At 37.7% G+C, this 27,364-nt stretch overlaps 1 protein-coding gene and 1 long non-coding RNA gene across 5 annotated transcripts in view; one reads left to right on the plus strand and one right to left on the minus strand.

The window, feature by feature from the left end:
- Positions 1 to 27,364, plus strand: part of KITLG (KIT ligand) — an 88,686-nt gene that overhangs the window by 55,464 nt on the left and 5,858 nt on the right. For 3 of the 4 annotated variants that reach the window (XM_019918448.3, XM_019918447.3, XM_033866267.2), the window contains 6 exons: positions 8,388 to 8,558; positions 9,859 to 10,018; positions 10,456 to 10,539; positions 19,223 to 19,332; positions 19,712 to 19,779; positions 21,042 to 21,118. In XM_019918448.3, the coding sequence (XP_019774007.1) occupies positions 8,388 to 8,558; positions 9,859 to 10,018; positions 10,456 to 10,539; positions 19,223 to 19,332; positions 19,712 to 19,779; positions 21,042 to 21,081 (633 nt within the window). In that variant the 3' untranslated portion in view covers positions 21,082 to 21,118. The remainder of the gene's footprint in view (positions 1 to 8,387; positions 8,559 to 9,858; positions 10,019 to 10,455; positions 10,540 to 19,222; positions 19,333 to 19,711; positions 19,780 to 21,041; positions 21,119 to 27,364) is intronic. The other variant, XM_019918450.3, reaches the window with a different exon arrangement.
- The window catches only part of LOC141275840 (uncharacterized), a 252,781-nt gene continuing 229,336 nt past the window's right edge, over positions 3,920 to 27,364 (minus strand). Inside the window, exons 7-9 of the long non-coding RNA XR_012324271.1 lie at positions 23,772 to 23,896; positions 17,070 to 17,456; positions 3,920 to 6,586 (exon numbers count right to left, since the gene is read on the minus strand). This is a non-coding gene — a long non-coding RNA (uncharacterized lncRNA). The remainder of the gene's footprint in view (positions 6,587 to 17,069; positions 17,457 to 23,771; positions 23,897 to 27,364) is intronic.

The raw sequence follows: 27,364 nt of genomic DNA on the forward strand, positions 1-27,364 counted from the left end.
ATGTGGTATCTGCTCTGTGGACCTTACCTTTTAGTTTATTATCTCTGAATTTCTATAGAATTTGTCCAGAAACAAATCATTTGGGGTACTTGATCATATATTGCTTACATAGCTGTTTAAAATCGTATGCGTTATGGACTTGTCTCAAAGTACTGTTGTGAGAAATAATTAAGATATGAAAAACCCAAGATATAGTATACGTACAATGATTGTCCTATGTCATCACAATTATTTTGTTGTTATATTTTCTCTTTTTGCTGTATTTTTCTAAAGATTAGGGATCAAATCTTTTACTCCTTTGTATTTCCTTACCATTTAAGCAGGTAGTAGCTACTCAAAAACTACTTACCAGTAAACATTTAACTGTTGGCAAAAAATGCGTGATTTCCAAATCTTGAGGAGCCCATCTCATTTGTTTATATTCCTTTGGTTCTCACTAACAGTAATGAACTCAAGCTTTACCAACAAAACAAAACAAAACAAAAAAGTCCCATTATTTTAAGGAGACTGAAGAATAGCATTCCAGTCAAGGATAGGGATGCAGCCAGGCCTCATGAAGGGACTGGAGCCAGGATTGGAAAGCTACCAGGTTTTCCTTTCCCCTTCTCTGCAGCTCTGCCTCATTCTGTTTTGCCTGTGCAGAATTTTTCTCTGTTCCAGTCACCTGGGGGGCATATCGCTGCCCCAGAGCTCCCACATTTACATATTGGTTTTGACCCTGCTCAGAGACTCGTTGTCAGTTCCTATCATTACTACCAGTTTTGGGGAGGGACTTTCTGATTGACCCATCTGGCTCAGGAGGGCACTACTGTTCAGTCAGCTGTGGCTGCAGGGCAAGTTCACTATTTGTAAGTGTGGATCCTCAGAATCCTCCCCTATGATTTGATGTGCTCCCTATAGAAATAGATGTCAGTCAAGTAGACACTGTACTTAATTACTTCTATCTCTCGTATAATAGAGTATGTGTTTCAAAGGAGTAAGTGTAAAATGTTAGGTAAGTGAATAAAATATAAGATTAAATACGATTTTTAAGTGGCTCTTTTGTATTCTCAAAGTACAGGGCCCATCTTAATAAATAAGTGATTATATTAAGATACTTTCAGAACATCTAGACCATTACTATCTGATAGAAGCCACATATGTAATGTTAAATTGTCCGGTAGCTACATTTTAAAAAATAAAAAGGAACAGGAAAAATTAAGTATATTAAATTTTATTTAGTCCAATATATTCAAAATGTTATCATTGTACCTTACAATCAATATAAAATTATCAGTGGGATAGTTTTCATTTTTTTATATTTATTCAGAATCCACTGTGTATTTCATACCTACAGTACACTCCAGTAAGACATTAATTTTCATCAGAAATATTTATTCATTTAGCTTTTTATAAAGTTTACAGTTGAAAATGCATATTCCCATACCTAAGCTTTTCCAAACATACTTAAAAGTTTTCCAGTCACCAAATCAAGTATTGATTTTTTAACTTTCAACAGACTGAATTAGTTAAGCAAAAGTAATATTTTAGTTCCTCAGTCACACTGGCCACATTTTGAGTGATAAGTAGCTGAAGGTGGCTAACGGACCCCCTATCAGCTAGCACAGGTTAGACAGACCCCTGTATTTTATAGAGAAACTGAAGTTCTGAATAAGTGACTTGCCTAAAATCACGAAGTGTGTTAACCGAGTTAGAATTAGACACAGCCTCTAGTTCATCATTGCTGCCCTCACCTCCCCACGCTGATCCTTCCTCATGGTGCTATTTTGTGTCTGGTTCAGAGGCCATTTATAGGCCTGCCCCGGGAAACATCACATATTTATAGTGTTTGGACTGATTACCATCTTAATCAGATTGAGCTTTCTACATCACTTTAATTCAAACAAGAAAATGCAAAGTTAGATGTCTACAGTGAACACTGAAAACCCAAATTAATTGTTTAGACAGAAGACTAAAATAAATGACAAAACCCAGCTCATCTAAAAGGGAGTTAAGATTTTGGAGACTCTACAGTAGTAATGTGAGCGCACAATATTTTACAAAGTGTTATTGTAGGAATGTTTTAAATCTGCCTGCCCATGGAATGTTTGAGAGTGGCAGGGAGTGTCAGCTTTCTAGCCCTAAGAGTAAAAACCAGAGGGAGTTCGCTAAAGGCGATTAGCATTTGCTCTTTGGTTGCAACGATTGCTGGGAGAAATTTGCTTTCCGTAGTATAGCTCTGGATTCATTGAAATGAGACAGAGCCACTTCCAGTTCTTAAGAAATCTCTTGAGGTTAAGGACCAGTGTGCCTCGTCCAGATGTGAGACCACATGAGTCATGGAGAGCCCAGCAGAAGAAAATACTTCAGCTGTATGTGCTTTGACTGTATTCACTGATAAAAGAACTAGACGAGTGCTTGGGAGTCTTGGTTTCTAATATTTAAGTTTGTTGTGTAATCTTGGCAAGCAACTTCACTGCTTTAGGCCTTGGTTTTCTCAGTTATGAAATTGGTGGGACTGGACCAGATGGTCTTCAGCATTTCTTCCAGATCTAAACCATTGTGATTCCAGTGGCATGGCTCTAGATTCTTTTGTCTGCCCAGCCAGTAGGTAAATGCTAGAAGCACAAGAGGAAAGAAAGGAATGCTTTTGTACCCTGGGCATCCATACCTCTAATTCTCTAATTCTGGCAAGATTGAGGGTTGACACTCATTAAAGAAAACAAAACAAAAGCGATCAAACTGGGTGGTAATCCTGGTAATTCGATTGGTTGGATTAGAAGATGGAGGGAAGACCGACTGTGACTATTCCTCAGAAGCCTCGTAGCTTATGAGCCAGGCCTTTCCTCCCTCTGAGTCTCTAATGGATATTTTACCCCAGTTCCGTTGTGGAGAAATCCCTCACAGTGCAGACAACTACATGAGGCCCACTAACGAAGCAGACACGTATCTAAGACACTTTCCAAATGGAAAAGTAGTGCCAAGTGCATCCATGAAGAAATGTTAGAGTATGTTTTGTCCACTTTCAGATTTTAATTCCAAAAGGCTTATGGTGACTGCTCTTAGGGACTCTCTCTTCATCTAAGACTGATGTGGAAGAGTGTGTCAAATGTTTTCTACTATTAAACCGGAACAGTTTCTTAAATGAAGCAGGGGATGGAGATGAGAAAGCAGGCCAGATTTAGCAAGTCCCCAGGATGTTTTTATTTCAGCCAGCGACTCAAATTTACCAGTTCTGGGTCCACAGAGGTATTATGTCATACATCTTATGAAATTCATATATCATCTATTTTAAATTTTCATTGTTGGTTTTTGGAAGCGGTCATATTCCTGGTTATGTTTAGAATGCTTTCAATTGTAGTAGTTTTTATATCTTTAATTGTTAAATCATTAATTTGGTGCTTATGGTATTTTAAAATCCCTTAGGAAGTTCACAGTTTTTACCCAGATCTTCTGTGGTGGCATGCTAGCAGGTCAAGGACAATGAGTCAATATCATTGATTCAGTTAGCATTCTAGAATGATACATGTTATATGTGTGTGTGTGTATATATATATGTATGTGTATATATATATATATATATATACATTACATATATAATATATATATATATACACACACATACAAAGATGAATAGAAAGCATGTGTTGCTCCAGTAGTCCTAAATAGAGCTGCTATAATTGACCCAGAAAATGTAAGACAGAGGCTACCAAGAAAGAAGGTAAGAAATTAAGAGTATGGAGTTAAGGAGTTTGGAGTTTTTCAAAGCAAAAACTATATTTCTTTTTGTATGTATATGGGTGAATAAAACATTAAATTATGTGTACTTCAGGAATTTGAAAGGTACTCCTTACATCACCTCTATGACATCCTGGGTGACTTTATCAACTTTATTAATTCTTCACATTCTTCTAGTGAAATAAAGAACATTATGTATAGCTTACATTCTTCTGATATATGTTGTGAGTTAATATTTATATAAAACTATTTGTTTAAAATGGTCTCTGAAAGATAAAGAGTGACAATAATGCCTGTTATTAAGGTAAAGGAAAAAATTAAATTTGTGACCCTCAAACTTTTAATTATCTATTTCCTAATCATAATCTTGGAAGAGGTGAAAAACAGAGAGACTTCCTATCATCTCAGAAATGAAATATTTAGTTCACTGAGTTTTGTTCTCTCTGCAAATCATTGACTATATTTAATTAAAAAGAAAATGCGAAACTGCTTGATATTCTTGTCAAACCTGGTTTCCTTTCTTGCAGGCAGACGAGTTAAAACTGGCTAATATTTAATATTGTTTACCTCAATTTTATCTTTAATAAATCCAATAATCTTTAAAAGCTAAAATATAACTGTTTAAACAAATTTAGTGACAAGAAAGAACTTTGGATTAGTCTTTTCCAAGAATGAATAATGAATGAAATACAGTTAAAGACGTTTAGAAATATATTTTTCAGCAGTGTAGTCCAGAAGTTTATATCAAGTATCAACGAATTTTTCATAAAAATTGACTCAATTTTTTTGAGTCAATTGGACATTGACTCAATGTCCTTCTAAAAGGGCAGCTATTGGGCTAGGCAGGATTTAACTAAGAAATTAGAGGTTTAGGGTTGAAAATGTTACTGGGAAAAGTTGATTGCTTGGACTGTTGATTAGGTATGTGAAAACAAGGGTGGGTGGCCATGGGGCGAGTAGTCATAGTTAAATAAGAACTTGAATATGGAATGTAAACATAGAGTTCATTTGGAAATAGAGACAAACAGAAGTGGCAGTAAGCACCCCCGAGTTCCCAGTTAAAAATAAGAAACATACAAACAAACTCTTTTCTGCTTTAACCACAAAAAAGCAACAAAAAACAAAACCAAAAAGAAACAACAGCAACAAAAAAACCAACCTGTTCATTTAAGGCAAAGACCACAGAAACAAAAGGAGTACCTTAGTTCAGAACAAGGGAATTTGATTTTGGTTCCTACACATCAGAGGATCTGAGAGGACAGGCAAGCTTATTCACAAAGTGGAGCAAGGACAGAGTTTGAAAAGATTAATACATGAGATCTGCTTGCCATGGAAAAATTTGCACAATTTCAACGGAATGAACGAATTGGTGAAGGCTGTTCTACCGAATAAGTACTATTAAGGCAGTATTTACAGAATGTGTTGTTTCCTATATCCTAGGAAATCTGCCCCTTGCTGATAGGGCTGACTATCTAAAGGGAATTATCACTGTCTAAACAGGCGGAAACTTGGAGAGCAGTCAGCCCCAAAAGAAAGACTGACAGCTTGTAAAGAGACTTGTTAACGATGCAAATATGAACTTGCATATGCTTGAGATAAGCGTTAATTTTACAAAACAAAGAGTTCATTCTCAACATGTTTTGGAAACACAGTCTTTGAGAACTTGGTTGATGTGTCAAATGAAATGGCCTAATTGAACTAATTCCCATTTAGGGGTTTGTTTATTCTACTTATCTGAAGCCAGAGCCAACACTCCCTAAAAGTTTTGAATGGCATTTAATGCTTCCAGAAATTGCAGCTTACCTATCTGTAGATAAGCCAGTTTCCCTTTCAGCTGAATCATATTAATTAAAACTGTTCTGTTAAATAAATGTAAAATGGCCCTCTTGTATAATTTAGAATACATAAATTACTCGACCTTCCCCCACAGAGATACTCTGCTGGTAGGTAAAGAAATAAAGTTTAGTGGTTTTATTCGTTTTACATGGCATCAGTTACTCTCTCTGATTACAACATTTTTATTACAATAGGAGTCATTTTAAATTATTTAGGATCTTAATAAGCCAAGGCCATTTTATCTTTGCCAATAATTACCTTATTTTTCTCAGTATAACATTTTAACAGAGTTAAAAAAATAAATCAGGACCTTTACTTTAAAGATCTTTATAAGAGAGAAGATAACGTTACAGTATACCAAGTATGTGAATTTATGACCAATGATTATATTTTAAGTGATGTCACATTAATTTAAAAAAATTATAATCCATTCTAACATACTAAGAAGTTTTTCCTAATAATCTAAACCTTTATTGATCCACAGCCATTTATAGCAGGGGTTGGCAAACTATACCCTATAGGCCAGATCCAGTCTGCTGCCTACTTTTATATGGACAGGTAGCTGAGTTTGTTTTTTACAGATAAACCTTTACAGTCTACTTGATGGTAGAGAATGCTTTTAACCCCAAGCAAAATGTTGACCCAATATAAAGCATTCCATTCTTTTTACTGGTAGACCTGTATTACAAAAGAAATTAAAAATTTTTTTAAGTTTATTTATTCATTTATTTAATTTTTGGCTGCACTGGGTCTTCGCTGCTGCATGCAAAAAGGGTTTTCTCTAGTTGCTGAGAGTGGGGGCTACTCTTTGTGGCAGTGCGCAGGCTTCTCATTGTGGTGGCTTCTCTTGTTGCGGAGCACGGGCTCTAGGCACGCAGGCTTCAGTAGTTGTGGATCACAGGCTCTAGAGCTCAGGCTCAGTAGTTGTGGTGCACGGGCTTAGTTACTCCACGGCATGTGGGATCTTCCCGGACCAGGGCTCAAACCCATGTCCCCTGCATCGCTTCTTAACCACTGCGCCACCAGGGAAGCCCTAAATTCAATTATTATGCAAAAGAAATTATGTTCAAGTATAATCATTACCTTTTAAACTTTGTAATAAAAGAAACTGTGGAAATTTATTTTCTCTTGTATAAATGGACCTACACAATATCCTTGATTTTTGCCTCTTGGCATAGAAAGCCTAAAATATTTACCATCTAGCCCTTTCCAGAAAAACATGGACCCCTATGATGGAGTATTTTTTCTCATTCATTTTTATTTTTTAATTTATTTTTTATTTTTGGCTGCTTTGGGTCTTCGTTGCTGTGCACGGGCTTTCTTTAGTTGCCGTGAGCGGTGGCTACTCTTCATTGTGTGGGCTTCTCATTGCGGTGGCTTCTCTTCTTGCAGAGCACAGGCTCTAGGCACGTGGGCTTCAGTAGTTGTGGCACACAAGCTCAGTAGTTGTGGCTTGCGGGCTCTAGAGCACAGGCTCAGTAGTTGTGGCTCATGGGCTTAGTTGTTCTGTGGCCAGTGGGATCTTCCCGGACCAGGGCTTGAACCCGTGTCCCCTGCATTGGCAGGCGGATTCTTAACCACTGCGCCACCAGGTAAGCCCCTCTCATTCATTTTTTAATCACACCTACATCAGTTCAGCAATTCGTTTCTGAGCAACTCCCATATGACAGACACTGTTCTAGGCCCCAGGAGACACTGTAGGGAACAAGATTTTATAAAAATACTGCCTTCATGAAACTTACATTCAAATTATGTACCTCATCTCCTCAAAACTACCTTGTTTCCATTATTCCCATTCTATAGAGAGGCAAAGTGAGGTTCAGAGAATTTATGTAGCTTGTCTGGAGTCTCAGCCAGAACTGAACCCAGTTATATCTGACTCCAAGGCTTGAGCTTCTAACCAGTGGGCAGGTCTGGCTTCATGGGCAGGGGGCTCCATGCTTGGTTTCATGCTCTGCTGTCGCCATCTTGAAACTCTTAATCATTTTTTTGAACATGTTTTTGAACAATAAATACATTTCCATTTTGCCATTGGCCGCACAAATTATGTAGCTGGTCCTGCCACTAAGGCAAACGTGCTTCTCTCTCAGACCACATTCTGCCAGGGCTACTTTTTAGTTTTTTAAACACGCACGGGGGGCTTCCCTGGTGGCTCAGTGGTTGAGAGTCCGCCTGCCGATGCACGGGACACGGGTTCGTGCCCTGGTCCAGGAAGATCCCACATGCCGCGAAGCGGCTGGGCCCGTGAGCCATGGCCGCTGAGCCTGTGCGTCCGGAGCCTGTGCTCCGCAACGGGAGAGGCCACAACAGTGAGAGGCCCGCGTACCGCAAAAAAAAAAAAAAAAACACGCACGAGAATTCATCTATGAAGAAGCCTTGAAATCTATCAAGGTCTTTAGGAAAATAATCTATTATTAATCCACTGATTCATTTTCCAATTCACCAAAAGACTGGAAGTTCCTTGAAGACTAGGACTCTCTCCCACAATAATTTTTTTGTAGTTTCCTCTGGGCCTAAAGTTCTTTTAAATTCCATTAGTATCTGAACCTTGTCAAGGACTCTGTCTTGGCTCTTCTTGTCTTAATTTTACTTCCATGGAAGAGCAAAATCTTTACCATCAACAGTTTCCTCTGATCTTTATGCATTTGTAAATTTTGAAACAGATGTTGGGTATGACTTAAACAAAACATAAGAACTAACCTGTTCTGATATAAGGAAATCCTTTGTCCGGGAGTCCATTACTGAAACATTGATGGCTTTGAAGGGTAATCCACAGGTAATCCACCTGTACTTAAAATAGGTGCTTTATCTTCTTTTCTTTCAATTTCTTACAGCCTAGTCATTGTTGGATAAGCGAGATGGTGGAACAATTGTCAGTCAGCTTGACTGATCTTCTGGACAAGTTTTCAAATATTTCTGAAGGCTTGAGTAATTACTCTATCATAGACAAACTTGTGAAAATAGTCGATGACCTTGTGGAGTGCATGGAAGAACACTCATTTGAGGTAACTTGGTATTCATTGGGATTGCTTTTTATTACTCTTCTCTAAAACCTGTGCTGATTGGTCATGGCTGGGATGGGGGCATATTTGTGAGATTTCTAATTTATAAATTTTTAATTAAAAAATTTTTAAGATGAGCACATCTCTTAGAGTTAACATCTCTTTTTATGTCAATCGTATCAGTACAAATAGAGTGCTAATCGTATCAGTACAAATAGTGTGCTAATGGCATTGATAAGAAGTAGAGGTCACAAAAAGTAGGGTATATTAGACGAGGTATCATGAAGGAAATAACATACGCATTGGGGCATGAAAGATGAGTTAGGTGGTCAGTAAATGGCAGTGTCTGGAAGAGCATTCCAAATACCAGAGAATGTCCGTTTACTAATCATAGAGTAGTACATAGTAAGTGCTACATAGGTGTTAACTCTTATTATTACCTGCTTTTATTTATAATCATGTATTTATGAATTCCTAAAATAGACCTTTGACTTGTTTGGAGGATTTTATAGAAAATCATACTCTTTTTATTCTTTTGAGACTTGCTTCTTTCACTCTGCGTTATGTTTATAAGATATATCCACATAAAGCTGTAGTTTTTTGTGTGTGTGTGTGTGTGTTTTTACTGTTTATAGAGCATTCCATTGATTCAATACACCACTGTTTATTAAACCACTCTCCTGTTTATTGGTATAAGGGTTTATAAACACTGCTGGGAATAACTTTCTTATATGCCTCTTGGTGCAGTTGTGCAAGAGCTTCCTCAGAGTATTTACCTAGAAGTGGAATTTCTGGGTCACAGGATGGGCGCATGTCCAACTTTACTAGGTAACATCAAGTGTGCCAATTTATGGCATTCCAGTGACTTATAAGAGACCCCTCCCTCTGCTCCATGTCCTTGCCAGTACTTATTATCGTCAGACTTTTAAATTATTGACTATTTGGAGCATGTATTAATGGAGGGGTATTTTTTTTTAATGAGGAGTAATAATTTTAATGAGCATCTCTAAAGAACAGTGTCTGTAATTTGTTGTTAGGATTATTTCATTGTTATGATGTTGTATTCACCTTTCTCACCCTCACCACCACCCTCTTCCTTTTATCCGGAGTTGAGCCCCAGACTGAACTGGATGGGATCATTTACCCTGCAGTACAAATTTGAATTATATGTGTTAAAACAGTTGTCTAAAAGTGTCCGTTTCACTTGAATCTTTCAAGGACACATTTATAGTCTATTACCTTGACATCAGTTAAATCTATAGACTATTTGAAAAATATAATCCTATTTTTTTTCTTCTTCTAGAATGTAAAAAAATCATCTAAGAGCCCAGAACCTAGGCTGTTTACTCCTGAAAAATTCTTTGGAATTTTTAATAAATCCATCGATGCCTTCAAGGACTTGAAGATGGTGGCTTCTAAAACTAGTGAATGTGTGATGTCTTCAACATCAAGTCCTGAAAAGGGTAAGACATATAAGCATTTCTAATACAAGTATAAAAAGCAAGTTTGAGTCTTATATGTATAGGTAAGAATCTACCTTTGACTCAAATATATGTGTAGCTAGGGAAAGATGTGTGTATGTCTAATATAAAAGCAAATATCAGTGGCATGAAAGAAACAAACAGTTGTAGATTTGTTGGTGTTCAAGCCAAAACAACACTTATTGTGCATGAGTAAACAATATATGAGATAGTCATATTTTTATCTGATATTTGCTAGTAACGTACAATTATATTATTCTTCACCTCCAGTCTTCTTAATGTCCCCTTCTCAAATCTGAATAATCTAGATTTGGGAAGCAGACCTGGAAAGTACTCTGATATTGCACTTCACCTTTTGAGGACTCTGTAATTTATGTAAATCACCATGCAACACTGACACATTATTGCTTTCTATTTAGATTCCAGAGTCAGTGTCACAAAACCATTTATGTTACCCCCTGTTGCAGCCAGTTCCCTTAGGAATGACAGCAGTAGCAGTAATAGTAAGTACATGTATCTGATTTAATGCATGCATGGCTCCAATTAGCATCTGTAGGAGTATTGCATGGGCTTTAAAGGAAATTTTTACAATCATTACTATTAACGCTGTTCTGTTGCTATTCTTCCTCTTATGATCTTCCTGAGAATTAAATATTAGGTTTTTACAATTGGATTTCCCTATAGCTAGAGATAATGTTTAATCGGGGCAATAAATTTTCTGCCAAGATTATTTTAAATAAGGCATAAAATTACTTTTAGATGTATGATTTATGAACTTTTTTCATTGTTGACTTAAAGTATATTTCGCGTAGAATTTGCCTGACGAAAATGGACTTTTAAAGTGGAAAATACAAGTGCTGGTTTTATAAAATTCCAAGGATATTTTCTGTTTTGTTGTGTATATCACTATTTACTATTGTGTGTTTGGAAATTTGATGATTTTTGTTATTTTACTATAAAATTACATGTTAGGGGAGAATATTCTTTCTCTGAGATTTCTGTCCTCGGTGGTGAAGAAGAACCCAGTTACCTGGAAGTCTAATGTCTTTTTTTCAAATGGAGGCAAAGGTCACTATAAAGGTCATTGGATTTACTAAGTATCCTGATCCTCTAGCCTCATGGCAACTGTAGGGGGAAAAAGTTCATCCTTTGATCTTAGCTAAGAAAGCCATCCCTTAAGACTTAGTAATGGGGCACTCTCATATGTTCAAGGACATCAAAGACCTATCTGTAAAAAGGAGTAATCAATTTAATACAAATCTACAATAGCAATGCTACAATTCAGAAATTAAAAGAAAAAGCTCTAAAATCCAATTTGTTTTGGATTTTTTGCCAACAAAACCTGACCTGAATTGTGATGAAGCTATTTATAATATTTATCTTTCTAAAGGTGAATATCTATGCATTTCACTAGGAAATATTAATGTGTTTGATTATAGGGTACTACCCAGACCTCATTGAAAATATTATATAATATACAATATTTACAGGCCCAAACCTTCTAAGATGTAAAATTCTGAATCACATAACACATTGGATCTGAAAAGTTTTGAAGAGACACTTTGTATGTTAGTCAGTTAAGGTCTTTCCTACTAACTATGAATTTTATTAATCTTTCCAAAGAAGAAATTTTGTCTTCTTAAATTCTGTTTGTATTTCATTGATTTCTAATCTTATCTTTATTATTTCCCTACTTCTACTTTGGGTTTAATTTGCTCAATTTGTTCTAACTTCTTAAGTTCTTAAGGTAGAAAAAGTAGATCATTGACTCTAAACCATCTTCTTTTGTAATATAAGCACATATATAAATTTCATTAAAAGCAGCTTTGGCTATATTCTACACATTCTGATATGTTGTGTTTCCATTATCATACCTTTAAAATACTTCTTTTAATTCTCCTTGTGATTTCTTCTTTGATTCATGGGTAATATAAAAGTGGGTTGTTGTCTAAAAATATGTGTTTTTTCTAGATATCTTATTATTAACTCCACTATTGTCAGAGAACATACACTGTAATCTTTTGAAATTTATTGAGACATTTTATGAGTATTATTCAAGTTTTGGGTGTAGCATTCTCAGATTTAATCCAAATAGTTGATAGTGTTGTTTAGATCTTCTATATCCTTATTAAGTTTTTTGTCTAATTTTTTATTACCTACTGAGAGTGGGACATTAAAAATCTTTCCTTTTGGAAAAGGAAATGGGATTTCCTTTTCCATGTGGGATGTGGATTTGGTTATTTCTCCTTTTGGTTCTGAGTTTTTTGCTTCGTCTGTTTTGCAGGTCTACTATTAGGTGCTTATACATTTATTATTGTTATGTCTTCCCTGATTAAGTGACCTTTATATCTTACTGCAATATCCCATATTAACTCTGGTAGAGCTCTTGTCTTGAAGTGGATTTTGTCTGACATTAGTAGAGCCAGCCTTTCTTCTGCTTACTGTTTCCATGTATATCATTTTTCTTCCTTTCATTTTCAACATATTGTCTTTATTTTAAAAGTACATCTCGTGTAGACAGGATATAGTTGGGCCTTGCTATTTTATCCAGTACTTTACTTTTAATTACAGTGTTTCATCTGTTTGTATTTAGTACAGTTATTGGTATGGTTGGATGTGGGTCTACCATTTTGTTATTGGCCCCATTTGTTTGTTGATACTCTGTTCCTCCTTTACAGACCTCTTTTGTGTTGATTTTTTTTTTTTTTTTTAGTGTTCTATTTTAATTACTCTGTTGGCTTTTCAACGGCACCTCTTGACGTCATTTTGTGGTTGCTTTAGGAATTACCACATACACCTTCACTTGTAACATTCTACTTAGAGTTAATGTTGTAGCACATCCAGAAACAATATAAGAACCTTGAAGCAGGATAGTTCCACTTGCCCACAACCATCTTTTGTGCTGTGTTGACATATATCTACATAGGTTATAAGCCCCACAATGCAGTCTTAAAATTATTACTTTAAACTATCATATGTCTTTTAAAGAAAGTAAGAGAAGGGAAAAAGAATCTTTTATATTTACCCACATATTTATTATTTCTTGTTACTCCTCATTCCCTCTTGTAAATCCAAATTTCTGTCTAGTGTTAATTCCTTTCTGGCTGAAGAGCTTCCTTTAGCATTTCTTGTAGTGCAGATCTGTTGCCACCAAAACAATTTTTTTTTCTTTTAATTGAAAAATGTCTTTGCCTTCAGTATGGCAGGTACTTTTTACTAGACATGGAATTCTGGGTTAAAAGAATTTTTTTTCTGAGTCCTTTAAAGATGTCGCTTCATTGTCTTCGTGCTTCTGTTGTTTCTGACAAAAAGGCAGGCAGCATTTGTATGATGTTTTCCCTTGTATGTACTGGATCATTTTTCCCCTCTGCCTTTCAAAATTTTCTTCTGTTTAGGAGTTTAAAAAAGATGCACCTAGGAGTGGTTTTCTTGTTGTTTGCCAAGCTTCTTGGATACGTAAGCTTATTTTCCTCAAATTTGGGGGAAATTTGGCCATAATTTTTCCAAACATTTTTTTCTTCATTCTCAGCTCCTTTTGAGAGGAATCACACACATGTAGAATCACACATGTACCAATCCCATATATGTTAGGCAATTTGATAATATCAGTCTCACAGATCATAGAGGTTTTGTTCAGTTTGGTTTTTTTTCCAACCTCTCTTCTCTCTAGTCTTCAAAGTGAATAATTTCAACCTATCTGTTTTCAAGTTCCCCGGCTTTTCTGACATCTCTAATCTAAATTTTTCTTCCAGTAAATTTTCATTTTGCCATTAAATTTTTTTTTTATTAAGACTTTATTGTTTTAGAGCAGTTTAAGGTTCACAGCAAAATTGAGGGGACGGTGCAGAGATTTTCTTACATACCCCCTACCACCACATACCCATAGCCTCCCCCATTATCAACATCCTCCACTAGAGTGGTCCAGTTGTTACAGCTGATGAATCTACATGGACACATCATAATCACCCACAGTCCATAGTTTACATAGGGTTCACTCTTGGTGGTATACAGTCTGCAGGTTTGATTCCAGTGTATCTTTTCATTTCTAAGTTTGTACTTTGTATTCTAGAATTTCCATGCGATTCTTTTTATATTTTACATTGTTCTGCTGAGATTTTTCATCTGCATATTCATTATAACAATATTTTGTTTTTTGGCCCTTGGATATAGTTATAACAGCTGCTCTAAAGTTCTTATCTCCTAATTTCAACATGTAGGTCATCCCAGCTTGGTTTCTATTAACTGATTTTTTTCTCCCTGATTATGGGTCACATTTCTCTTTAGATGGCTAGTAATTTTTGAACATATGTTGGATATTACGGATATTATGTTGTTGAATATCTGGATTTTGTAGCATTCCTTCAGAGACTTTTGAGTTTTTTTTACTGGTAGGCAGTTCAATTCCTAGCAGATCAGATTTATTTTCCTTCCCAGTCATGTTTTTTAAGCTTTCTTAGAGGGAGGCGAGAGAGTAGCTTTATTTCTAAGGCACAGAGTTTCTGAGATGTTTCTTGAGTACCTGGAAAATCTCTCCATTCTTGCTTGTCAGAACTCCTTCGTCTCTGAATTGACTGCCAGGGTCTCTGTTAAAGTCATAGCTTCCCGGGCATTGTTTATTGCCAGGTTTTCTGAAGTCGTTGCCTGTGCCTGTACAGCTTATTAGTCAACCAATGACTTAAGGAGACTCCTCCAGAGACTTCTACCGCTCCTGTTCTGCACAGCTCCTTTCCCACAAATAACCCTGCCTCATAAACTCCAGCTAGGGCAGCAACCCTGAACTTCATCCTCTGATTCCCTACCTCAGTGGGACTACTAAGTCTGAAGGTGCCTCCCAGCCAGAAAATCAGGACAGTCGTGAGCCTTACCACGTGTGTTTTTTCCTCTCTCGGGGATTACACTCTTGGGCTGCCTCTTGGCTGATGTCTGAAAATAGCTGCCTCGTATAATTTGTTTAGTATAATAATTATTTAAGTTGGGAAGGCTAATATGCTATAATCATGGTTGGAAGAAAAAGTCTTTTCTACTTACTTTAAAAGACAAAACTGAATATAAAACACCTATTTGGTCCTGTACCTCTGAGTTTATAGGTACTTTTTAAATTGCAACATGAATGACCAGTCTTCTTTTTTGTTTTCCTTTCTTTTTTCTTCCTTTTTGTAAAAAATATGGGTCTTGCATAATCAGCTTTTGGCCAGGTGTTGTCACTCATGAATGAATATGGCACTTAGATACCCATGCACAAGACTAGCTCTTATGTGGTGTACATTCTCATAGGAGAAACAGACACAAATAATAAGTCATAGTATTTTATAATATATATTATTTATAATATAATATGTATAATAGAAGTATGTAAAAGCTTTTAGTTGTAGCATAAAGGAGGTAAGACTTTTTCGGGAGTAGGGTCAGGGAAACTTGAAGAAAGCATGCTGGTTTTCAGGGATAAGACAGACCCCAAATGTGGCCAGGCTGGCCAGAGGACCAGTGCATATGAAGGAGGAATCCAGAGGTGTAATGCCCTCTCTGTAGCTTATAAGGGAAAATCATGGGATAATGTAAAAGTGTATAAGTTATCCAAAGGGAACTGTGTTTTCAAAGTTACAGTAATATCCTTAGTACCAAGCTAAAAGGATGTCTTTAAAATGATTGAGATTCTTACAGATAGTATATTTAAATAATAGAGAAGAAAATCCTTACTTTGGCATTAACTTACTCATCTTCCAGACAGTCTTGAGTCGCACTGCCTGGGTTTATATCCCAGCTCTAGACCTTGGCTAGCTATGTGACCTTGGGCAACTGTCTTAATCTCTGGAATCCTCAATCAAATGGAGGTTGATAATCTCTCCACAGGTTTTCTGTGAGTTTTTGTTTTTGTTTTTTTTGCGGCACGGGGGCCTCTCACTGCTGTGGCCTAGCGCGTTGCGGAGCACAGCCCCTGGACGTGCAGGCTCAGCGGCCATGGCTCACGGGCCCAGCCGCTCCGTGGCATGTGGGATCCTCCCGGACCGAGGTACGAACCCGTGACCCCTGCATCGGCAGGCGGACTCTCAACCGCTGCGCCACCAGGGAAGCCCTTCTGTGAGTTTTAAATGAGTTAGCACATGTATACTTGGAGCCGTGCTTGATGTATAGTACATGTTCATCATTAATTATTAGAACAATGAGATCTAGCACCGAGGCTGGGTCAGTGGTGAGCTTTGAAGTGCCAGCAAGCCTGCGGTGAGCTTTGAACCTGAATCAAGGGAGAGAATACTGAGTTGCATACTTTTTAAGGACCAAGGAGAGAGCCATGTTCATAGGCATGGTCCCCATAAGCAGACTTACTCTACAAAGGAGTTCGGCAAAATTGTTGCACAGTTTGTGTTCTGCGTTTGTAGAGATGTCTGATGTCATTAGTCAAACCACACAAATCAGTTCCCACAAATTTTGAACTGTGGACAGCTTTCATAATAATGATACAATTAACATGAAAACAACCCAGGAATTTGGGATTACTCAAATCCTGTCCAGATGAGCTCCACCACCCCATACACTTTCTGGGGCGATCTTTTCATAAAAGAAAAGCTTTGGCCCTAATACCCTTCATATGGGCCTTGAGGCACATAATTCAGATCTCATTGATCCCTGGCTGATAGCAGCAGTAGTAAGTATTATGCCCTGGAGGCGTAAGCAAGCCTTTTCTGATAACATCAATTTTTCTCTCCCTGGAAGAGGAATGGCAGGATCACTGAAGAGTTAGCCAAGGCCTGGCTGTGAAGCCATTTGCATTAACAAGAGAAATAAGCAAAGTGAGGTGACACCTCTGTGGGAGGGAGGTGCAGTTCCTGTGGGTCTGACCCCCTCCCTTCTCCCTCCCTCTCTCCTGCCGGAGGACTGCTGCTGCGTGTTAGTCAGATTCCAGAACTTTGTTCAGGGCCATAGTCCTAGGGGTGGAAGTTTAAAGTGGTTAAAAAGTCACAGTGCTCTGGTAGAGGGAGGTGAGAGCTTTCTTTAGCCTCTAAAGAAACACCTCCCTCAGGGGCTGTCCTCCTACCTGAGAAAGATTTTGAGTGGGGAGTCCCAGAACACCTCACTCTGTAGTAAGCTCCTTTTGCTTATTGCTGGTGGGTGTGGTCTTTCCTCTGGTCTGATCGATGCAGTTCAAGATTTGGCTTTTGGATAGAACAAGAAGAGCAGGGTTTTAGCTGCCTTGATTCTGGGGCATCTGGCTGCCCAAACATAGGTAATGGAGTTCTCCATAGCACCATCTTAGCTCATTAGTTTTCCGTTGGAGCTGGGGACAAAATATTAATAGCTTTCTTTGTTCTCTCTGTACATGTCTCTGTATGTCACCTGGCCAAATCATAATCACATGCCAGCAATCCCAATAGACAGTGTGGGCCATCGTGGGTTGGCCATCAAGGAGAATTCAAACATGTCACTGGAATATAAACACAAACAGCCAAATTATTTACAGATAACGATATAAGCATTTCTAAAACGGTCAGAATTGCGTGTTAACTCCAAATCCATTTCCTCATAGAAAACACCTTTATAAATGGTAGTAAAATCCCTGACAAGTACACATAATCTTATATAACCCTTAAAATAGCTATATTATTGGAATAACAGTATTACTTCAGTTATGCCAAATCCCATTTTATAACTAAGCCTTAATTTGGTGATAGAATTCATGTTGAGCTTTAATTTAAGATGCCTAAAACATATTTCCCATGGGGTTATAGGATGTGAGGTGGGCCAAAAGAGCTGTCAGTCTAGTCTTAAGGAAGTGATCCATGGTTACGTGAATGGAAGATTCCACTTTACCCAATGTCCCTTAGGATAAGGGACACCCATGACTCACTACATCCCCCCCCATTTCCTACCCCAGCACACACACACAGACTTACTGTTTTGAGAGCCTCTTTGGAAACATAAGAATCATAGAATTAATGAATTTCCTGTACCAGGTTTACCAATGGTAGGGAAATGGGCAATTTCTGTTCTCACTATAATAGATAACATTTGTTTCTTGCCTCTTCGGTTAAATCTATGAGTTTATTTTTCCATCTTAAATGCTGATACACATACAGTGGTTTGGTTCTTTTATATCATGTACTTTAGGTATTTTATATGTTAAATAGGTGACTATAGGCTGACACAGTACCCAAGTATCATTGCAAAATATCATAGCCCAAAACAGTCACTTTCCCTTGGATTGGTTTACATTTTGATCATACGATTGTTGAAAGTGTACAATTTCTAACTGTATTACATCTTCAACAGAAAACTGAAAGTTTAACTCTTACAAGTTGACACATATGTGTCAATGTTTTCAAACAACTAAGCTGTTCCTTGTAAGGAGATAGACAGAAAAATCTGTCAAAATGTTAAGTTTTGTGTTGGGAACAAGAGACGCTTGGGGGAGATGTGTTGTTTAATTCCTGAATCATTCTGCTTCTCATGGAAGAGCAAAGCAGGGTGAAGGGAGGTGTCCCAAGTTAAACTCATGTGTGTGTCTTCTCTCTCACTAAATTACATATTTAGAGTCAGCTTAAGGAGACACTGGTACTTCCAGCCATTCTTTCATGTTCAGTAGTCTCAGACTTTCGAACGCAGAAAGTCTGAAAATTCAAACCTTTACTCCATGGTACAGTTCGGGGCCCTAACTGGCATCCAATAAATGTCAGCTGAAGATGTGATGAGGAGACACCATAATTCTAAACTTGAGGTCCCTAAAAGTACTCTAACCACAATGTACAGGTATTAACTTAATATTTGAGGCAGGCCAAACATAGCTCGAGGCATGCATCCAGACCTTGATCCGGGTTGCAAAATGTCTTCTTTAAAATTTCTTGGCAAGATGTGAAGTGTGAGAAAGTGAGAAGATATTAGAAGATAAAGGCATGGAAGATGGATTTGCCTGATGATAGAAATCATCTGCAGGTATATGTCATCTGTGTTCCATATGGGTCTGCATTAACCAAGTCAAATAGCCCTCTGTCTGTGGTGTTTCTTTCGTTTTTCAACTTGTATCTTTTGGAGACTACATGGACTTGCATTGCAAGCAGGAAAATCAGCATTTTAAATATTTTAAACAGATAGGTCAAGAGTACATTTCGGAAACAGTTGGGAACAACCACAGGATAAGAGCAAAACCTCTGGCATGGAGGTACTGTGTTCACCACTGTACTGTTTAAATTACAGGGAAGGCCTCAAATCCCATTGAAGACTCCAGCCTACAATGGGCAGCCGTAGCATTGCCGGCATTCTTTTCTCTTATAATTGGGTTTGCTGTTGGAGCCTTATACTGGAAGGTAAGTGTTGCTATTCTTTTTTTCTTTCCCCTTGATCACAAAATTTCTGAACTTTATATATTTATTTGTTCATACTATATTACATCAATGATTAGCTAACAAACTGCCCTTTTCTAAGAAAGGATCCTACCAAGAAAACAATATTTTTCATTTGATTACTATTTAAATCTTTCAGTTTCTTTATTATTCTTTCATCTCCAACATCCTAAAAACGCTGAGTTGATAAAACCGTGCATTTTTCATAATTTCTTATTGCAAAAGTATTTTTATATGCTGCATGCTGATGAAAACATAGAAGTGGAGACTGTTTACCTCTTAAATAGTACATGACATATTGATATTTTTATAATATATGTATATATCACTGTTCTCTTCCCAGAAGAAACAACCAAATCTTACAAGGGCAGTTGAAAATATACAGATTAATGAAGAGGACAATGAGATAAGGTATTTTGTTTTACTAAATGTGTGCATAAGTAAGCTTGACCTTGCCACTTCACATACCGTGCATGTGCTCATAACATCTTTAAGAAGTGTTTCACTCTTATGGTGGCAGCTCCCAACTGATGTCTTCCAAGTTATATCCACATTTCTGATCTCTCCTTGTCTCTTCAATCCTACATCTCCATTTACTTGGGAAATACCTTCATATAATTGTCTTCATAACCCTTCTTATGGTATCATCTCTGCTCTCTTTATTTCTATAAACAGCAGAATCTTGCTCACGTTCCTGGTCATGGAGCTCAGGAGGCACGTTTGCTTATTCTCCTCTTTTCCACACTATAGCCAAGACATGCTTAGCTCTTTCTTTGGCAATAGTCATTATCTTCATCCATATCTTTATTATGTCTTGACTGAGTTGCTACCACAGAATCTTTCTTTTCCTCGGCCTTTCTAAACTCCACCTTTGCCTCATTCTTCTGTAAACCCCATTTCTTTTTTTTCGCCCATACGTGGGCCTCTCACTGCTGTGGCCTCTCCCGTTGCGGAGCACAGGCTCTGGACACGCAGGCTCAGCGGCCATGGCTCACAGGCCCAGCCACCCCGCGGCATGTGGGATCTTCCCGGACCAGGGCACGAACCCGTGTTCCCTGCATCGGCAGGCAGACGCTCAACCACTGCGCCACCAGGGAAGCCCTAAACCCCATTCTTAATATCACTTCCTAGTCAAGATACTTTCAGTTATTTTTCTCTTGCATACTTCATATATTTGACCTCACTCTGGCTTTCAGAGCCCTTAATTTTTCTCAACCTACTCAGTATTTTATTCAAAGCCAAATACAAAAATTGTTTTGTGAGACCTTGCCACTTATGGTGGCTGACGCTGATCACGTTTTTACCCTATCCCATACTGCTCCAGGACCAATGCTTTGATTTTACATTCAGTTATAGTTTTCATTTGGCATGTTATTTTCTCTTATGCTGTATGTGTACATATTCACAAATTAAGTGCATATAAGCATTTTCCGTATGTGTATCTGCATATGCGTAGAGAATTTTTTAACTACTTGGGGAGACTATGTGGAAGCAGATGAAGTCTTCCCTCTTCCCTACAGTAATATTATGAAGGTAAGCTTCCCACTCAATTTTGCAATCTTTTGCTACTGTATTTACAGAAAAATAAAAACTGCCCTTTACAATGCCCAGATCATGGTTACTTCAGAATCTCTGTCTAAATGCAAATAAGCATGTTTCTTATTCTTTTTCAGTATGTTGCAAGAAAAAGAGAGAGAGTTTCAAGAAGTGTAATTGTGGCTTGTATCAACACTGTTACTTTCGTACATTGGTAAGTATTAAGAATTCAAGCTAAAAGATGTAACAAGAACTATGCAGCATCCTAGACACCAAAATTTATTAAGTCTTCTATCAAGCTGGGGTCAGTATGTTAGCTGAAGCTGTTATGTAATTGTGCATTCTCAAGTTTTGAGAGGCAAGCAGTATTATTCCAGTGTAGTGGATTCATCTTGTATGGGAGATATACAAAGCATTAACAGTTGAGCGTTTCCTAATTTTTTTCTTTTTTGGCTGCGCCACTGGGACTTGGGGGATCTTAGTTCCCCAAACAGGGGTTGAACCCGTGCCTTCAGTGAAAGCATGGAGTCCTAACCACTGGGCCACCAGGGAATTTCTGAGTGTTTCCTATTTTTGAGGCCAGAAAATAAATTAGACAAGGGGCAAAATATTTTGGACTAAATAGGACTAAAATAAAATATTATTAATAGAAGAAAAATAAATAAAATCAATTTCAATTAGGTGTGATTAACATGATAGGAAAAGTATCTCATTATCTCATTTGTTAAATGCTGAAACAAATGAAAATCAAAAACATTGCCCTGCTATTTTAAGGAAAAGTAGAAAAGGTCAAAATCCCATACAGTAAAAAAAAAAAAAATCCCATACAGTAGGAGAGGGAAATTGTCAAGGTAGTGCCACCTGCCACATGACATAATACTTGTGCCTCATCACCGTCCAGAGCCCAGGACACACTGAATATAAACCGGGGACAGATAACCTGTTGTGATTGTGTGGGTCTGTGAAGGGCCTGGGGAGAAAGGAGACTAGGAAAACATGACCAGAGGGCACTGATGTTTATACCTCCTCTCCCCTCTCCTGTCTACTTTCTCAACTCCCAAGCTGCAGACGCGGTGCAGGGAGCACCCTGAATGGCACTAACCTGATCCAACGTCATGCATGCTCTTCCCATTTGTACTTCTGCCAACTCACTGTTAATTCTGTTCTGCTCATGAACCCCCATTTATTACAGTGGTGTATAAGTGTTCTTTCATCTTCCTAAATCTTCAGTTCTTCCCCTGCACTCCCTCGTGGTTAGAGGATCATTTACTCGCCCGATTATTACAGACATGGTCTCCGGTGAGCTTCACCTTTTCCTTACAGGTCACTGTCCTTCCAGCTTTCCCTTCTGTCCCAGATTCAGAGATTTCTCTCTAGATTGAACCTTCCCCAGGGAAACTGGGTCACAGAGCCTTTGTCTCCTCCAGGAACTCACTTTTATCAAACATCATTTTTCAACAACCCAAAAATAACATCATATAATAATAGTAATTATGTCGCATATGCCTCTAACGCTTTAACCCTGCTATTACACAGACTTCATTTTTGCCTTGAATCATGCCCTTGGTCACCACGTCTAGAGCACGAATAGCACCCTCTCTTCTGCTCCCATCCTAGCTGTCCTCTAGCCTCATGTTTCCTGTCAAACACTGTAAAGGAATAAACCCTTCACTTGACCCTTTTTATTTTCGGGTGCAGTATTCCCCAAGCTGAAATCATTGTTATTCCAAGAAACATGTCTTTGACCTCCAATCCCAGTACAAACCTACTGTTTTTTCCCCACTGCTGTTTCACTTCCCTTAAGCCAGACATCCACCAACTACACATTAAATGGTTAATTGAACCTTAAAGGCTCAAGTAATGTTCTCTGTGGTTTGCTTTTCAATGGCATCACTGGGATCCTGTTTTGGCACATAGGTGATGTGGTGTTTAATTGTGGCATTTGTCCTGTGACATTTGGGAAATGGATTATGATGGAAAAGCCCAGGGCACTTGTCTAGGAGAAAGAAAGATGGCATTTTAAAGCAGCTGTAGTCAAGCAACTTACACATGCTGGTCAGGGAATATACAAGGACAGGAAGTGAGTCTGTCTGGTTCTTGCTATATCTCCTCACAAGTACCTCACTTGTTGCCTAAGCACTGTAGGCGCTCAATAAATGTCTGTTGAAGTGACTGAGTGAATAAATAAACCCTAAATGAAAATCTTACCAAGTGGTGAGGAAGATAGCTCTGCTGAAGTGGCCTTTTTTTTAAGGTTCTTTTGTTTTGCAAGATGAATATGTTCTAGAGACCTGCTATACAACATAATGCTTAGAGTTAAAAAAACTACATTGTGCATTTAAAACTGTGTTCAGAGGGTAGATCTTGTGTTAAGTGTTCTTACTGCAATAAAATAAGATGTTTTAAAACAATCTTTTAAAAAGTGCAGTAAGGTTTATTTTTATCTTGTATGTGTATGTGTGTGTTTAATTTGCTGATTTTGGTCAGTAGGACAGCAGAGTATGTACAGCAAGGGGGAATACAGTCATATGGGAAATGGCTAAATTATTTTTCTTAAAATCTGAAATGTTACTCATACAATTAAACGAATGAAATTAGGTTAAAGAAGCCCCAAATTGTTTAGAAATAAACTCGTCACATACCATTGAGGAGCTGGTGTAAAATAGATGACCTTACTTCTCACCATTTCTGCAAAGCTCTCTCAAGGCTCAGCTCAGAACCACCACCTCCAAAAAGCTAACTTCCCAAATGAAAGTAATCTCTCTTTTATGGCCCTCTAATTATATTTTGTATTACACTTCATACAATATTAATATGGTATTAGTTACCATTACTTACATAGACGTTACTTACTCACAGCCACTTACATAGACGTTTTGTGTCCTCTTCTAAACCATAAGCTCTTAGAGGACAGGATTGGTTTCTGAATATCATTTTGGAATCCCATTAAACTATATAGTTGACACTTTGCACATACAAGTGATGAATGTATCTGTTGAATAAATGAATGGAGAGATGGATGAATACCTCAGAGAACTGCAGTAACGTGAGAATAAAATTTATGGAGTAAAAACAAAAATAGACGTGTGTAGGTAGAAGTAAATAAGAATTCAAATACTGAGGGCAAGATAGATAAAAGGAGGAAAATAGAAGCAGCTCATTATCATGAATCTGCAAACCCCGAAGTCAAAATATATATGTATCATTTGTAACCATTTATTGAGTACCCATCGTATACAGAAAGCCTGTTCCTTGTATCAACAGAGGTTTGGTAAAACCTGCCAAGGAAATTTGAGTATAATTTGGGGAAAGGGATGTGGTGGAGGGAAAGGCTTGGGGGAACAGACTGTGACATGGTAGGAGAGGAAATATGCCAAGAAATAAGAAGAACAGTAGTAAAAAGTACCAAGATAGAAATGAAATATGGAGTTGTAATTATATATTTTAAAAATTGGCTATAATTTGGATTATAGTCATTTTCTTGCTTCACAAAAAAAGGGGAAAATATAAGGAATGACTCAGGTTTGTGGCAAGGATTTCTCCCTGAAATAGAAGTTTCATGAACTAAAAGAAATTAAACCAGGACAAATATTGGAACACTAGAATAGAAAACATATGGAATAGTTCTCCAACCTATAATTGGAAAATGAAGAGGAGGATTTGATATTTTAAATACAAGGAAGGAATGTAGATAATGACCCAGAAACAAAAGAAGTTGCCTCTAAGAGAAAATATACAGAAGCTGTGTTTATTTGACATCAAACGTGAAATTATCTCTGCAAAAAGTTAAAAATGTATTTAGTCAACTAGCTAATGACAAGTATACGTATGTGGCATCCCAGAAGAATTTTTCATTTATTGGGTTGCGTGTAGCACAGTTTAAGAGAAAGAAATAGAGTAGATCATAGCACAATTTTACTCTTCATTCTAACCACAAATGTGACACCAACAAGCTCTAGTACGTGCACTGTTGGATGCAAAGCTTAATATAACCTAGTTCTGTCCTCAAATTGCTTATGGCCTACAAAAGGAGATAAGACATATGCATAATAACCTATTTTAAAACAGACTAAAGGAGATTTTGGTTAAAAAACAACAAAAGAAGCTGACAAAGAAATGCAATAATGAGTCAAAGGCAAAGCCACTGCATATGGTTGTAGAGGATGTGCCCTGAACATAGCTCTAGATAATGACTGGTAGAGATGGCATCCCATAGAATTGTACCACCCATATACAATTGTCTTATTTAACTGGGGAGAGAAATCATTCGGAGAAAGGCTTTATTGTAAGGGTGATGGAGGTGGCATTTGTATGGAACTGGATCTTGGATGATTGCTAAAATTTTACTGGCAATAGGGAAGTGGTAAATCCAGATACTGCAAATGGCATAAGTTAAATCAGGGAGCTGAAAGTACAGACTGTGTTCAAGAGTTTGTACAGCTGGACTCCAGTAGAAGTACACATAAAGGGTTAAAATGCTGAGAAAGGATGGGCATCAGTTTGAAACAAGGTCTGAATTCCAAGTACAGGGCTTACACTTTATTGAGTAATATAAGGAGTTGTTGGAGGGTTTAGAAAAGACATAATACAATCAAAGCAGAGGTTTAGGAAAGTAATCAGACGTTGGCGTGGCCAGATGGATGGGAGTGGTGACCTGGAATCAAGGAGTCCACTTAGGAGGCCAATCTTCAAAACAGGTGTGAGAGAATGACAACCTGAACTAGGGTCACAGCCATGGAGATAGGAAAGCATAGGCCATTTTGGAGTCACTGCAGTAAAAGAATAAGTCCTAGTTCCTGATGGGACGTGAGGCTTGACATCGCAGGCAGTAATCAGGGATGATTTGGAGCCTATGGGACTAACCAGATGGCAGTGCCAATAGAAAAAAATGGGAGAAGGAGCCGTTAGGAATTATTAACCAGTGGCCAAATATGCTTCACTGGAAATTCAGAGTACAGTAAGCGCTGCAAATAATAGATTGGGGATTGGGAAGTCATCCACGAAGAATTTTAATTGAGACCTTGGGAGAAGGACCGTGTAATCACGGAGAAGGCCCAGTTTGGTTGACGGTAAACAGCATGAGTTTGTAGATACTGAGATGGCGGTGTTTAGGGACTTATCCCAGCATGGTAAGTGTAGAAAGTAATTTTTTTTTTAATTTATTTATTTTTGGCTGTGTTGGGTCTTCGTTGTGGTGCACGGGCTTCTCATTGCAGTGGCTTCTCTTGTTGCAGAGCACAGGCTCTAGGCGCGTGGGCTTCAGTAGTTGTGGCACGCAGGCTCAGTAGTTGTGGCTTGTGGGCTCTAGAGCACAGGCTCAGCAGTTGTGGCACACGGGCTTAGCTGCTCCGCGGCCTGTGGGGTCTTCCCGGACCAAGGCTCGAACTCATGTTCCCTGCATTGGCAGGCAGATTCTTAACCCCTGGGCCACCAGGGAAACCCCTAGAAAGTAATTCTTATTATAATTAGGCTGGTGGAGAGATTCATAAAAGAAACACAACCTGGAAGTTTCCAGTAGATCTAAGACAGAAGAAAGTCGATCCTAGAATTGGAATAGGGATGAGGGCAAGTTATGCTGGGACATTTATTGCACAGGACTCAATAATGGTTGGTTACCAATGGCCAGATCTTTGACTCTTTACCACATATTTCCTAAGAATTTCTAGAATTTTGAAGGTTTTGGTTTGGAGCTCGCTCTGTGTAGATACATTGTGATGCAGAGGATTAGAAGGGATTAGACTTGGGTCTAATCTGCACCTTAATTAGCTGTAGGTTCCTGGATGAGTCAGTTGTCTTTTAACCCCTGATTCTTCAAATGTAATGGGAGGATAATAATACTCACCCTATTTATTTCGTGAGGTTGTTGCCAGAATCCATGGTATTATTATAAAAATGGTAGTTTCGTTCTATGGGAAACCATTTGTTGGTTTTTATGTTTGTTTTCTTTGCGAAATGATCCAAAGACATAATCAGAATAGATTTCCAATCTTGCTTCTCTACGCTTACGTTTAGAGTTTCAAGTTATTTGTAGCTTTTTCAAAAAATATATATATTTTTTGCTTTTTTGTGATTTCCTTCTGCTTTTCTAACCAAGTTTTATTTTTAAAATATCTGCTAGGTAATTTGCATTTCTGAAATTTGCTCTTAATGCCTGTTAATTTCTCCTCCAGTATTTAATTCTGCTTTCCTAAATACAGGTTTTCTATTTTTTAGAGTTCTCTCTTTGGTAAATTGTCATGTAATATGGTTTTTAGTATATTATTACATTTTATATATTTACATTTTCAATATATTACACTTAATGATTGCATACATTTCGTATATTACATTAGAGTAATATACATTTAGCATATTACTGGAAAAAAACACTGTACTTCTTATCACTCATACTATAAAGTTTTATATATAGCCTATGTAATGATCTCAAACATTTTAAAACCAGTGATCTCTGGTTCTGGGA

This window comes from Tursiops truncatus, chromosome 11 (assembly GCF_011762595.2).
Source record: "Tursiops truncatus isolate mTurTru1 chromosome 11, mTurTru1.mat.Y, whole genome shotgun sequence".
In the NCBI taxonomy this organism is placed as follows: Eukaryota; Metazoa; Chordata; class Mammalia; order Artiodactyla; family Delphinidae; genus Tursiops; species Tursiops truncatus.